The sequence below is a fragment of the Suncus etruscus genome, chromosome 4 (genome assembly GCF_024139225.1).
Source record: "Suncus etruscus isolate mSunEtr1 chromosome 4, mSunEtr1.pri.cur, whole genome shotgun sequence".
Taxonomy (NCBI): domain Eukaryota; kingdom Metazoa; phylum Chordata; class Mammalia; order Eulipotyphla; family Soricidae; genus Suncus; species Suncus etruscus.
This window is the reverse complement of record NC_064851.1, coordinates 10,693,596-10,709,089: the sequence shown is the minus strand read 5'-3', so window position 1 is coordinate 10,709,089 and position 15,494 is coordinate 10,693,596. Positions and strand designations below refer to the sequence as shown.

Here is a 15,494-nt window from a genome sequence, read left to right as displayed (position 1 = left end):
GGCCAGAGAGACTCATACTCAGAGGAAAAATCACTGAGAAGGAAGTTCTCAAGAAAATGGGGTCTGATGAGCAATGCCCTGGGTAGCCCTCTGAGCCTCATGAGTGGGGGAGCACAACAGGGACAGCTTGGCAGCTCCCCATCAGGCTACAGAACTTGCCCTACACACACACACACACACACACACACACACACACACACACACACACACACACAGTTAAGCACTTAACTCTTCTCTCAACAGGGAGAAGTAGGTCCTTTCCACATAATTAACCAGAACCTAAACCCCAAGGGAAAAGGTCCCCAGGCTCATAGAAGTCCCCTAAGCCAACCCTGGATTCTACTGCCCTCCTCCATTCTATCCTACCTTCAGCTTGGCTTGGATTTCTCGGGCTTTGCGACGAGCCAGCACCTGGATGTGGCTGGACACCTGTGACATTAAAGAAAGTTCTTGTTTCTTCTGTTGTCCCCAACCCTCACCCCACCTTGATCCTTAAATTCACATCTACAGGTGGAAGGGAGCGGATGGATGGATGGATGGATGGATGGATGGATGGATGGATGGATGGATGGATGATGAATGGATGGATGGATGGGTGGATGGATGGGTGGGTGGATGGGTGGATGGATGGGTGGGTGGATGGGTGGGTGGGTGGGTGGGTGGATGGATGATAGGGAGGCCAATGAATTGGTGGATAGATAGATAACAGGTGAATAGGTTGATGAATGGATGAACAAATAGGTGGATGGGGTGAATGATGAAAGGCAGAAAAGGTCTTCTATAGACCAGCAGACCTTCCTTATCTCATTAATCCAGAGTTCAGCAACACATTCAAGAGCAGCATCAGTATTTAGTTCTCTGTTCTGGGGTCCCGGAGCAGGGAAGGGAAAGGACTGCTAAGCAGACTCAGGGATCCATGCCAGATGAGGGCAGAAGGACCACAAGAAACCCAACAGTCTGTGTGGGCAGAGTCCTTCCACCGAGACTGCGATGACCCAAGAGTCCATCCTCTGTCTGACAGAGAGTGGCATCCACCAGAGGAGATGCCTGTCCTGGGGCCTAAAACCCACCACCCTGGACCCACCTGCTTCCTGGTGCGAGTCTTCCCTGTCCGGAGCTTGATGTAGCGGGCAATCAGCTCGTTCCGACCTGTGGAGACACCATCAGGTTCTGAGTGGGGGAAAGGACAAAAGGCTAAAAAGAAGTGAGGTTCAGGTCAAAGTACACCTGCCTGCCTAGAGTACAACAATAAACACTGAATTTTTGTTGTTTTGTTTTAGAGGCCACACCTGGCATTGCTGAGGGGTTACTCCTGATTATGTGTCCAGGAATTCTGGTGGTGCTCAAAGATCCATAGAGGATACCAGGGATCCAACCTGGAGAGGCTGCATTCAAGACAAATGGCCTAGCCAATGTGCTATCGCTCTAACCCCCAGGTTTGTTTTTGTTTTTGTCGGGCCACATCTGGTAGTGCACAGGACTTTTTCCTGGATCTGTATTCAGGGAACACACCTGGCAGTCATGTGGAACTGGAGATCGGGCCAGGGTCAGACACACGAAAGGCAAACATACTGTCCCTGTCCTAACTATTAGTTTTTTTTTTTGTTTGTTTGTTTTTTTTGGGTCACACCTGGTGGCGTTCAGGGATTATTCCTGGCTCTGCACTCAGAAATTGCTCCTGGCAGGCTCGGGGCACCATATGGGATGCTGGGATTCGAACCACCGCTCGTCTTGGGTCAACTGTGTACAAGGCAAACGGCCTACTGTTGTGCGATGGCTCCAGCCCAGGAGTGATTTCTGAGCACAGAGCCAGCAGTAACCCCTGAGCGCCAGCACTGTCAGGTGTGGCCCCAAAAAAAGATCTACGTAAAAATATAAAGCATATTAAGGTATGTGTCCCCTCAACATGTGAGCACCCACATTATCAAATTTAGTAAATATACTTTTTTTTTGTTTGTTTTAGGGCCACACCCAGCAGTGCTCAGGGGTTAGTCCTGGCTCTATGCTCAGAAATCACTCCTGGCATGCTTGGGGGACCATATAGGATGCTGGGGATCAAACTGGGTCATCCAAGGGCAAAGCGAATACCCTACCACTGTGCTATCGCTCTAGCTCCATAAATTTACTTTTTTTTTTTTTTTTATATATAATCTAAGTGGACTAACTTGATTTTCAGTATAAAAGTAAGGACCAGACTTGCTCTTTGGGCCTATATTTCCCTTTAAAACACATATGCTGCTGCTGTCATGACTTCTCATTGCTTCCTTTTTCTAATCTGGAGAAGCCCGTGTTCTCTTTTGAACATGTACTTTCCTTTCTTTCTTCCCCTGCATTTGGAGGGGGGTTGTTTGAGACACAACTCATGACAATTACAGATTACTCCTGGCTCTATGCTCAGAAGTAACTCCTGGCAGGCTCAGGGGACCGTATGAGATGCCAGGGATTGAACCCAGGTCAGCCATTGTGCAAGGCAAATGCCTCTCTGCAGTGCTACCGCTCTGGGTCCCCCTGGCATATTTCTAGTAAAAATTATAACTTTTTTTTGCTTTTTGGGCCACACCCTGTAATGCTCAGGGGTTACTCCTGGCTATGTGCTCAGAAATTGCTCCTGGCTTGGGAGAACCACATGGAACACTGGGGGATCAAACTGCGGTTTGCCCTACGTTCAGAGCGTGCGAGGAAAATGCCCTACCACTTGCACCACCGCTCCATCCCCATTTCTAGTAAGTTTTTTTGTTTGTTTGTTTGTGTCACACCCAGTGATGCTCAGGGGTTACTCCTGGCTATGTGCTCAGAAATTGATCCTGGCTTGGGGGACCATATGGGATGCTGGGGGATCAAACCACAGTCCATCCTAGGTTAGCACATGTAAGGCAAATGCCCTACCACCTGTGGCCACTGCTCCAGGTCCTCTAGTAAGTTTTGTTCAATAAAAACTATCTTGCACATAGCCAGGAGTAACCCCTGAGCATCACTGGGTGTGATCCAAAACAACAACAACAAAAACAGTATCTTGCTTCATGTTAGGCTAGCAACTAGGGCACCTGCTTACATGTGGCCAAACTGGGTTTAATCCCCTGCATCCCATATGGTACCCCGAGCATTATCAAGAGTAAGCCCTGAGCACTAAGGCAGGAGTTGGTCCTGCACATCACTGAGGAGTTGGCCAAAAATTCTCTTGCTTCAGGGCCAGAACAATAGTAGCAATGAGATACTTGCCTTCCACTAGGCTGACCCAGGTTTACTCCCCTAAACCCTGCCAGGGGTCACTCTTTTTTTTTTTTTTTTTTGGTTTTTGGACCACACCCAGTGGTGCTCAGGGGGTTACTCCTGGCTGTCTGCTCAGAAAGCTCCTGACAGGCACAAGGGACCAGATGGGACATGGGACTCGAACCAACCACCTTTGGTCCTGGATCGGATGCTTGCAAGGCAAACACCATTGTGCTATCTCTCCGTGCCCCAGGGGTCATTCTTGAGGCTTTGCTGAGCACTCCAAAACAAACAATCTTGTTCCCCCACCCCCCCCACCCCACAAATGAAATACACTAAGAAAGGTACAAATTGGGGCTGGAGTGATAGCACAGCAGTAAGGCATTTGCCTTGCACATGGCCGACCTGGATACAATTCCTGGCATCCCATATGGTCCCCCAAGAGCCTGCCAGGACCGATTTCTGAGCACAAAGTAGGAGTAACCCCTAAATGCTATGGGTTTGCCCCCCCCCCAAAAAAAGAAAGAAAGGTACAAATTAAGGAGATATGGAGAGGAGGGGAAGCATGTTCAAAAGGAAATCTTTGGAGACCAGTTCACTGCAAAGAAAACATACAAACACACTTTCAGGGCCTGAGAGATAGTACAAACAGGCAGGAGATTTGCCTTGCACTCAGTCTACTGAGTTCAATTCCCGACATCTCTTTTAATCCTCTGAACCTGCCAGGAATAATTCCTGAGGTAGAGCCAGGAGTAATGCTTGGGCATCACTGGGTCTAACCCCAAAATCCAAACCAGAAAACAAAGCAAAGCAAACAACAGCAGCAAAACCCACTAATAACAGAGACTGGCAATGGAGAAATGATGGTGCTGTAAACAGTGGATATTAAATCAATTAGAGGTATTTATACAAAGAGAAAAAAAATAATTGAAGAAGGGAAGTCGCATCCCCACCATTCCAACAAGATTCTCTCTTGACCTCCCTAGATCCCTGGGACTTCCCAACAGCAAGAGGAAATTGAGTCCTCCCTGGAAGATGGGGGGATTCTTGGAACAGGAATTGATAGGGCCATGTGCCCCTACAGGATGCATAACTCGAGGTTCCACTCTGGCCACTTCCTGACCCCTTACCCCACAGCAGTTCTACCCTTTCTCCCACCTTCTGAGTGAGACCCTCAGCACATCTGTAGGAAGAGAGACATGGGAGGAATGAAATCATTTCCTAATGCCACCTCTGAGTTAGTGGACGACACACACACATACACACACACACATACACACACACACACACACACACACACACACACACACACACCAATGTCCCCATGCCTGCAGGGCCTGCAGGGTCTGCTGAGCTGGGCAATCTGGGTGCTCAGGAAGCCAGTGGTGCAGAAGGAGACGAGATGAGCCACCTGACATGTCCCCAGAGGGCACCGCCAGGACACTGCTGGCCCCCCTGCTGACCTTTCACCACTGCCAAGGTGGAATTACGAGGCCTCCGTCGGGAGGTCTTGTCTGCCAAGAAGACACGTTGGCCCCGGAGAGTGGCCAGCGAGGCCCAGGAAAGGAAAGCAGACGATGGAGACACTGCCCAGGGCCTCCTCTGCACCTAAGGCCACTTCCCAGCCTGTGTGTCTGCTCAGAGCTTTCCAGGGAAAGGTGCTCCACTGGGCCATCTGCAACTGGCAACTATGGGGCACAGAACCCCCATTTCCCATCGAGGACTGCAGCTGAGAAACGCCACATTCATAGGCCAGGGGACTCGTAATGAGTGGAGCCCATGACTACTCTAGCTTAGTATTAAGTCACTGCCCATTTTACACCTGCAGCTGGCATCTGCCTGGCACATCGGTCCAGGGATTGGCACTTAAAACTCAGTGATTTCGGGGCCGGAGAGATAGCATGGAGGTAAGGCATTTGCCTTTCATGCAGAAGGTCAGTGGGTTCGATTCCCGGCATCCCATATGATCCCCCGAGCCTGCCAGGAGAGATTTCTGAGCAGAGAGCCAAGAGTATCTCCTGAGCGCTGCCGGATGTGACTTAAAAACCAAAAAAAATAACCAAAAAAAATCCCCAAAAAACCCCAAAAAAACAAAACCAACTCAGTGATTTCCCAGCTTTCGTGTTAATTCTTTACAGAGTAGCTAAGATTGAGTTTCACAACACAAGTGCCCGAGAACAGATGAGTGGCTTAAGAAACTATGATACGGGGGCTGGAGTGATAGCATAGTAGAGACAGCCAACCCAGGTTTGATTTTTGGTATCCCATATGGTCTCCCCAGCACTGCCAGGAGTGATTTCTAAGTGCAGAGCCAGGAGTAATCTCTGAGCATCACTGGGTATGGCCCAAAAAATTAGTGAAAAAGAAAAGAAACTGATATATCTACACAATGGAGCACTACACAGCAGTTAGGAAAAATGAAGTCATGAAATTTGCTTAGACATGGATGGATATGAAGATTATTATGCTGAGTGAAATGAGCCAGAAGGAGAAGAATAGACATAGAATGATCTCACTCATTTGTGGGATATAAGGAGGAGAGCTAGTATAGTAATAGTATCCAGAGACGATAGAAACAAAAGTCAGGAGGACCAGTCACTGGTAGAAAGTTTGCCACAAATAGTGGGGCAGTGCAGTTAGGATAGAGAAAGGACCACTATGACAGTAACAATGATAGTTGAAACTTATCACTCTGGACAAGAACCCAAAGGAGATAAAGTGATATGCAGGGTACCCCTTCATTAACAGTAGTATAAACCACAGTGTCTAAAAAGGAAGAAAGGAAGAAAGAGAAGTAAAATGGCTGCCCCAAAGATCTGCAGGGGAAGGGTGAGAGGAAAACTAGGAATATCAGTGCTGGGAAATATACACTGGTGAAGGGTGTTGTACATTGTATGACTGACTCAATCACAAGCAACTTTTTTTTTTAGTTTTTTTTGGGGGGGGGGGATCACACCCGGTGGTGGCGGTCCTCAGGGGTTACTCCTGGTTCTGCACTCAGAAATCGATCCTGGCAGGCACAGGAGACCAAATGGGATGCCGAGATTAAAACCACCCTGGTGTCCCATATGGTCCCCCAAACCAGAAGCGGTTTCTGAGCACAGAGCCAGGAGTAACCTCTGAGCACCACCGGGTCTGACCCCAAAACAAACAAACAAACAAAAAACAAAAACAAAAAAACAAAAAAAAAGGCTGCTTGGGGCCAGAGCGATAGCATAGTGGGTAGGACATTTGCCTTGTACATGCTGACCCAGGTTTGATCCTTGATATCCTGATGGTCCCCTTAGCCTGCCAGGAATGATTTCTGAGAGCAGAGCCAGGAGTAACCCCTGAGTACCACCAGGGTATGGGCCAGAAACAAATAATGACAACAAAAAATTAAAAATGCTGTTTTGGGGGCCAGAGCAATAGCACAGTGGGTAGGGTGTGTTTGTCTTGCAAGCAGCTGACCTAGGTTCAATCCCCAGAATTCTATATTGGTGCCACATTGGTACCACTCAATCCCTGAGTCTTCCGGAAGTAATTTCTGAACACAAAACCAGGAGTAATCCCTGAGCATCGCTGGATATGGCCCCAAAACAAAACCAAGTGGCACAGGGCCTCGCAGTTAGTGGGAACCCCCTGCCCAGACTGGGTATACACCTCCTGTACTTCTTCAGCACAGTTCACCCCACGGTAGAGACCCTTTCTCCAAAGAGCAGAAGGAAGGAGGGAAAGTCTAAATGAGCTCACAGCAAGAAAAGAAGTGCGCGCATGTGTGTGTGCGTGCGTGTGTGTGTGTGTGTGTGTGTGTGTGTGTGTGTGTGTGTGTGAGTTCCTTGGCCCTCAGGGGCTGGGCTTGCTAGTTGGGGACACAAGTGACCTCAGTGGAAGTCAGCCAGCCAGCTGAGCAAGACAACATGGCAGGTGGTCTTGGCCAAGCCCATAGAGGTACTGGGTGTGGCCGGGAAGGGTGTGCCCCCCCCCCTGCTGTCCATCTGTCAGAAAACATGTGCCAACCATCCCCAGTTCACATTCACAGCCACACCCTGCCATGGGCCCAGGCTGTGCGCAGACAAAGGGCAGTCCTGGTCTTGCCACAAGCTGAAATTTGGCACCCTCATTGTGGGGTTCACACAGCGTCACCCAACTCTCTTTCCAAATCGAAAACATCCTTTCAGTCCCACCCTACCTTGCCTCATCACACACCATCACCCAGGTTCTTTTCTTTTGGGTGTGGAGAGTTAAGGGGAGTCAAGGGGCTACTCCTGGTCTGTGCTCAGAGACGACCATAGATGATGCAGGGGATCAGACCAGGGACAACATCTCAGGCCCTGTCCTCTCTCTCCAGCCCACCACCCAAATTTGAAACCTGGGTGCAGAAGCCCCATGGAGATTAGGGCCTCTTTCTTTTCTTTTCTTTTTTTTTTTTTTTTTTTTGGTTTTTGGGTCACACCCGGCGGTGCTCAGGGGTTACTCCTGGCTGTCTGCTCAAAAATAGCTCCTGGCAGGCACGGGGGACCATATATGGGACGCCGGGATTCGAACCAACCACCCTTGGTCCTGGATCGGCTGTTTGCAAGGCAAACTCCGCTGTGCTATCTCTCCGGGCCCAGGGCCTCTTTCTATCTCGTTTTCTTTGCCTCTGTGGCCTCCTCTTGACTCCAGCCCTCTCCCCAGGGCCAGAAGCCCAATCTACATTCGTGCCTTTTAGTAAGGAAATACCACCTCTCAGCACTGGGCCAGCAAACTCAGCACCTAATTTTTGTTTGTTTGTTTATTTGTTTTGGGGTCACAACTGGTGGTGCTCAGGGGTTACTCCTGGCTTTGTGCTCAGAAATCGCTCTTGGCAGGTTCAGGGGACCATATGGAATGTCAGGAATTGAACCTGGATCCATCCCAGTTCAGCCACGTGCCAGGCAAACACCCTACTGCTGTGCTATCTCTCTGGCCCTCAGCACCTATTATTACTATGTTAAATAACCTCCCCTTACAACCTGCCTGATTAAGTTTCAACATGAAAAGGTGCCAAAAACCTAAGAATTGGAGCTTTGTTGGCCTGGTTGTAGAGCAGCGCCCCAATGCTCCTGTAACAGAGACCCCCCTGCAACAGCTTCCCATGGCAGCCCCCAAAATAGGCTGGGCCCCCCAGAACAAGGCACTGGTCCTACCCACTGCCTCCATTAATGCCTGTTGCTGGACGAAGTGACGGGGAGCAGCAGGGCTGGCAGACAGTTCTGGGGTGATCAGGAATGATCCCACCCAGCCTTGAAGATGATGCCTAAATAGCCGTCCTTAACTCCTTTATTAGAAGACAGCCACTCCTGCCTGAGGTGCTGAGCCCCAAACCTGGGATACATTTTTTTTCTTTTGGTTTTTGGGTCACACCCGGCACGCTCAGGAGCTACTCCTGGCTCTACGCTCAGAAATCGCTCCTGGCAGGCTCGGGGGACCATATGGGATGCTGGGATCCGAACCACCATCCTTCGGCATGCAAGGCAAATGCCCTTCCTCCATGCTATCTCTCCGGCCCATGGGATACATATTTTATTCTGTTTCTCTCTCTTTCTCTCTCTCTCTCTCTCTCTCTCTCTCTCTCTCTCTCTCTCTCTCTCTCTCTCCACACCCAGTGGCGCTCTTACACCTGGCTCTGTGTTCAGAAATCGCTCTTGGCAGGCTTGAGGGACCATATGGGATGCCAGGATTTGAACCACAGTCCATCCTGGATTGGCTGCATGCAAGGCAAGATCCCTATCACTGTGCTATTGCTCTGACCCAATCCCATCTCATTTTGTGGCTAAGACACACACGGTCACTAAAACCGTCAAGGACAGAGGCTCCCTGCCTGCTTCTCATTCGCTGTGTGGCTTCCCTAAAATGAGAGACTCTACACCTCTCTGTCAGGAAGGTTATCTAGCCCATAGTCCCACTGGGATTTCCCAAATCCATGCTGAAAAATCCTATACACCCCAAAACCCAGCCTCTCCCTGGACCGGGACACCCCTCCCCCCTCTACCCAGCTCAAGCTCTTTATGCACCCAGAAACTTCAAGAGATCAGTTCTCTGGTTCCACAGATGGGCTATAAACTGGTCTGGGGCAAGAGTATAGAGATTGGGGGTGGTGGGAAAAGGGGCCACATCCAGAGGTGCTCAGGGGTTACTCCTGGCCCTACACACAGCTATCATCCCTGGTGATTCTCTGGGGAGTCCAGGAATCGAACCTGAGTCAGCAGTGTGCAAGGCAAGTCTCCTACCTGCTGTACTCTGGAGCGATAGCTCCAGCTCCAGAGTGCAAGAATTTTAATTTCCAGAATATTCTCCAGCCTCTGCCCTAACTAAGACCATGAAGTTCTTGAGCTAAGGTTTCTACCAGCCCACCCACCACTGTGAGTGACAATAGTTTTTCACGGCTGGTCTATGGGCATAGCTGGGCACAAGGAGCAAGAGTAGCCATCCTGGAGAAAACAGGGTAGAACTGGGGCCAAACAGAGGCATACCAGGTGAGGCTTCAGCCCCACAGGAACCAAAGGGGGAGAAGCTGGAAAACAACATAGTCGGAGGAGAGATGGGAGAGAAAGACTGGTGGCAGTGGGCAGAGAAAGACAGCCCCGCTCGACAGAGGAGAAAGCACACATCCGATGTTCCCCGCTCTGCCACCAGCCCACAGAGCCAGAGGCCAGGCCGGCTGAAGGAGGTCAGAGTGACCAGCGTGGCTGTGCCAGGACGAGGGTCAGACAGTGACAGGGCAGAAATGACAGCGGCCGGGAGCGGGTCCATGAGCGTAGGTGGCAGGCGCAGAAATAACAGGCGCTAATCTACCCAGCCAGGGGCTGTGTGTGTCACCCATGTGTCTGCTCGGCCCAGCCCAGCCTAGACCATCGTCTGCCAGCACTGGGGCAATTTCACCTCTGCCCTCAGGTCTCCTGAGCCCCTTCTGCTGTGGCTGAGGCCACTGGCTGGGACTCAGCACCACCTGTGCTCCTGGACAAACGCTGAAATTTCCAGATGTGAGAAGTCAGGGGGCATCAAGCCCAGGGCTTGTAGGGGTTTGAAAAATAGTGAAGCTCCAGGGAGGGTGGAGAGGAGGCTGGAGGGGAGTCTGAGTCAATGGGGGGAGCCCGTCTCAGCCTCCTGGGTGCCCCCTGAAAGTGTATGCCCACGTCAAACACATCTCAGACATTCTTATACAAACACAGACACACAGACTCACACACATCTCATATCTATATGCAAACAGCATGCACAAGTCTCCTACATACATATCTCACTTTAACCTCATATATACACATATACAAATACCACACACATCTTAGAGCACACATCTATGCACGTTGGCGGTGAAGCATCTGCTAGGGCCCATCTCTTTCTCTAACACATACACAAAACCACACATTGGTGGTGACATCTCTCCTGGGGCTTCCAGGGGCCCATCACACACACACACACACACACACACACACACACACACACACACACACACACGCACTGAGCTTAGAACTATATATACCACCCCACTGGACAGGTCAGCTCTGCCAAAAAACTCTCACCAACTCCCTGCCGGCCCGGTGGTACAGAGCCAGGCTGGCTAAGAAGAGCCAGGCCACTGTGGTGTCTGGTCTTGGTGGGGTCTGTTCTTGGGGAGCCGGGCCAGGAGCGGGTGTGGATCAGTTACCAGGCCCTACAAGCTCCAGAGCCTCAGCCAAGAGCTTGCCCACCTAGACCTGAGCTGAGCAGAAGGGAGGTGGGGAAAGGGATAGGCAGTGCTCACAAAAGCACGGGGGGCAGAGGCCAGGCAGGGAGTGCAATGTGGGGAGGCAGAACTGGGCTCCAGCGCCCACTTTCCCACAATAGAGGCAAGGTGGGAGAGCAACCCCAGGTTTGCAGAGTGCCTATCACTGCATCTGCAGAGGTGATTGCGCCTCTGTCCCCACGGCAGAAAAGACCGGAGATAACAGGTGAGCAAGATCACTGAGCATTCCAGGTCTTTTATCTGTTGGAGCAGTGCTCAGGGATGGCCCCAGGCTCTCTGTTCAACGGTCACTCCTGGTGGTGCTCCAGAACCATACGTGATGTTCACTGCGTGATGCTGTCCAGAACCACCACTCAGTCCATCAGCCCATTGAGGCATCTCTCTGGCCCTCCAGATCTTATTTCAGCACAAGTACCTTATTTCATCCAACAGTTGTCCCGGTACATAATCGTCACATCTTATTTTTAAGTAACACTCACATGATTTTTTTTAGTTTGGGGGCCACATCTGGTAGCATTCAGGGGTTACTTCTGGTTCTGTGCTCAGAAATCACTCCTGGCAGGCTGAGGAATCATAGGGAATGCCAAAAATCAAACCTGGGTTGGCCACATGCAAGGCAATCACCCTACCCATGTGCTCTGGCTTCAGCTCCTCAAGCAATTTTAGAAGCATCTCATAATGGCTGAACAATGTCTCCCCCCCCCCATTTTTATTTTGTTTTAGGGCCACATCCAGCAGTGCTCAGTGCTGAGTCCTGGCTCTCTGCCCAGGGATCACATCTGATGGAACTTTGGTGACCATATGGGGTGCCAAAGTTTGAGCCTGGGTTGGTTGCATGCAAGACAACTGTCTTACCTACTCCAGTGTTTTTGTTTTGTTTTGTTTTGGTTTGGTTTTTGGGTCACACCCAGCAGTGCTCTAGGGGTTACTCCTGGCTCTACGTTCAGAAATCGCTCCTGGCAGGTTCAAGGGACCATATTGGATGCCAGGATTTGAACCACCATCCTTCTGCATGCAAGGCAAATGCCTTACCTCCATGCTATCTCTCCGGCTCCACCTACTCCAGTCTTACCTACTCCTACCTTACCACTCCAGCCCACTTTTTTGGCAATAAATAAATAAATAAATAAATAAATAATAAAAATCTGTGAGATTACGCAGTAAAATGGAGGAAGTGATGGGGCCGGAGCAATAGCACAGTAGTAGAGTGTTTGCCTTGCACATAGCAGACCTGGGACAGAACTGGGTTTGATCTCTGGCATCCCATATGGTCCCCCGAGCCTGCTAGGAATGATTTCTGAGTGTGGAGCGAGGAGTAACCCTTGAGTGCTGCCAAATGCGCCCCCCCCCAAAGAAAAACAACTTAAAAACAGCAACAACAACAAAAAACAAAATAAAATGCAGGAAGAGGTACCTGGCCTCATCCCCCCTCCTTCTCCAAACCACCCTGCCCCCACCCACCATCACCACTCATCTCCTCACAGGGGAACGAGAACTACATGGCCAACCCCAACATAGCCAGAACCATTTTGCAAGATACCCTGCCACCTCCACACATCAACTCCATTCCTGCTGGTTTGGTCCCGCCCCAGGCAGGTGCCAATCATGGCTTCCCATCTGGGGTCACTGACCACATGCCTGGTAAATGCCACCTTGCACAGGCATCTTGCCTTCATGCTGAAACTTCCAAGCAAAGCACCCATCTACAAGCAGCCTTGCCCCAAGGCCTCTGGGGGTTCAACGTATTGCATCTTCACAGAGCTTCTGTGAGGCCCCAGAATATGAAACAGGCCATCATATCTAAAAATATTTAGAGCAGAAGATAAAGCAGGCAAGACCCAGGACAGGACACCCACATACATGAAAGGGGACTCTGGCATCTGGGGGTGTTGCTATGGACAGATAAGCAGGGGATGCTTATCAAATAAGATAAGGGAGGCTGGAGAGGCTCTGGGGGTACAGCAAGTAGGGTGCTTGCCTTGTGCATAACCAGCCTAGGTCTGATCTCTGGCACTCCTGGTCTCCTTACCACCGCCAGGTGGGATTCCTGAGGATAGAGCCAGGAGTGACCCCTGAGCATCGCTGGGTGTGGGAGAAAATAAAAAGATGTTTTTAAGGGCTGGAGAGATAGCATAGCAGTGGGGAGTTTGCTTTCCATCTGGCAACCCGGGACAGACCCAGGTTCAATCCCCAGCATCCCATATGGTCCCCCGAACCTGTCAGGAACAATTTCTGAGCGCAGAGCCAGGAGTTACCCTTGAGCATCACCGGGTGTGGACCCTCAAAAAATTATTTTAAAATATTTTGTAAGGGCCAGAGCAGTAGTACAGCAGGTAAGGTGCTTGTACATGGTGGACCCTGATTCAATCCCCTGCATCCCATATGGTCCCTTGAGCACCACCAGGAGTAATTCCTGAGGACAGAACCACAAGTAACCCCTGAGCAGGCTCCCTGGCCCTAGTGAGCACTGTGAACCAGCAACCAAGCACCAATTCTCAGTGCCCAGAGAATCTCGATTCCAGTAGCAGAAAGTGAGGAAAGGCTGGAATTAGAATGGGAGGCAGGGGCCAGAGAGATAGCATGGAGGTAAGGTGTTTGCCTTGCATACAGAAGGTCGGTGGTTCAAATCCCAGCATCCCCTATGGTCACCCGAGCCTGCCGGGAGTGATTTCTGAGCGTAGAGCCAGGCAGGAGTAACCCCTGAGCGTTGCCAGTGTAACCCAAAATCCAAAATAAAATAAAATAAAAGGAAAATAACTGGAATGTTCCACAGCAGACTGTTCATCGGGATCTGTTTTATGAAAACAGGGTTCCAGTAGGATTGAACCCTTTTATTTTATTCTTTTCTTTTTTTGCGGGGATGAGGTAGTGATCTCTGTCAAACACAAGCTGAGAAGCTTTGGGCCTGGAGTGGGAAGGGTGTTTGCCTTGTATAGTGGCTGACCTGGGTTAAATCTCTGGCACCATATAAGGTCCTTTAAATTCTGCCAGGAGTAACCCCTGAGCGCTGCCAGGTGTGACCCAAAAACCAAAAACCAAAACCAAAAAAAAAAAAAGAAGACCTGGGGTCTGAGAGATAGCACAGTGGTAGAGCATTTGCTTTGTATGCGGTCAACCCAGGACAGACCCAGGTTTGATCCCGAGCATCCCATATGGTCCCCCGAGCCTGCCAGGAGCGATTTCTGAGCACAGAGCCAGAAATAACCCCGATTGCCGCTGGGTTGGTCCAAAAACAAAACCAAAATATAAAGAGTCAGACCCAAGGGTGGGAAGATGGGAAGGAGAAGGCATATCTCTCTCCTTCACCCCCAGAAACCATGCTGCAGACAGCAGATCCCCACCCCAATACTCTGACACCTGGCTGGGAACTTGGGTCCCTTGAGCTGTGTGAGTGAATTAGATGCAGTGGTTTTAAGCACCCGATAGGAAGCAACAAAGGCCCCAGGAAACAGATGCACTGGATTGCCAGCATCCTACACCGTTTCCCCATTCCCCCAGCCTGAAAGTAGTCGACAAAGCAGGGGACCAAGGAGGCACCCAGAATTGGATGCGATAGCACAGCAGGTAGCGTGTTTGCCTTGCATGTGGCAGACCTAGGTTCAATCCCTGGTACTCAATATGGTCCCCCACGACCGCCAGGAGTGACTCCTGGAACAGAGAGCCATGTAACACCTGAGCTGGGTGTGGCCTAAACAAAGAAATAAAATAAAACAAAAATCTAGAATTGGATGGTGGGGCAAGGCCTGAGCCCACAACTGGAAGTCAAGACAGGTGGTACCAGAAGCTTGTTTGGAGATTGTGGGGGGTGGCCGAGTGGGGGACAGAAGCCAGTGGGGTCTGGTTCTCTCTGGCTTTGCTCACCCAGGTACCCCCATGTCAGCTGCTCTGTGGACCTCTGACTACCTGGCAGTATATTTATGTGGTTCTCACCTGCCCATCTCAGCAGTAGGGTTCCTGCCAGAGTGCAAGATGCCTGGACACTGCTAGCACCCTTGTCTATCTGCTCTGGATCCCAGGGGGTAGGAGGGATACAACCCCACACTAAGGCAGGACAGACTTGCTCCATACACACATAGGGCACATAGGAGAAACTGCCAGCCCCAGCAGGAATGAATGACCTGGAGCATCCAATTGGGGACCAAAGTCCTACCTCCCTTGGCAGGTGAGGGGAGCAGCTAGTTGAAAGACCAGGTTTTAACCGGGATATGACTTAGGGGACTTTCCCACTCTGTAGGGGTGGGGCTGGGAGAAAGAATGTTCAACTTCCATTCCCAGGGGCTAGAGCGATAACACAGCAGATAGGGCTCTTGCCTTGCACGCAACAGCCTGGGTTCAATCCCCGGCATCCCATATGAACCCCTAAGCACTGCCAGGAGTGGTTCTTTGTTTTGTTGTTGTTCATTTTTTGTTTTGTTTTGTTTTTTGTTTTTTGTTTTTTTTTTTTGAATCACACCCTGCGGCGGTGCTTCAGGGGTTACTCCTGGCTCTGCGCTCAGAAATGGTTCCTGGCAGGCTTGGGGGGACCATATGGGATGCTGAGAATCAAACCCAGGTT

At 50.5% G+C, this 15,494-nt stretch overlaps 1 protein-coding gene across 1 annotated transcript in view; it reads right to left on the bottom strand.

The window, feature by feature from the left end:
- The window catches only part of TEAD4 (TEA domain transcription factor 4), an 82,169-nt gene that overhangs the window by 30,488 nt on the left and 36,187 nt on the right, over positions 1-15,494 (bottom strand). Inside the window, 2 exon segments of the mRNA XM_049772480.1 lie at positions 367-429; positions 1,085-1,149. Of these exon segments, the coding sequence (XP_049628437.1) occupies positions 367-429; positions 1,085-1,149 (128 nt within the window).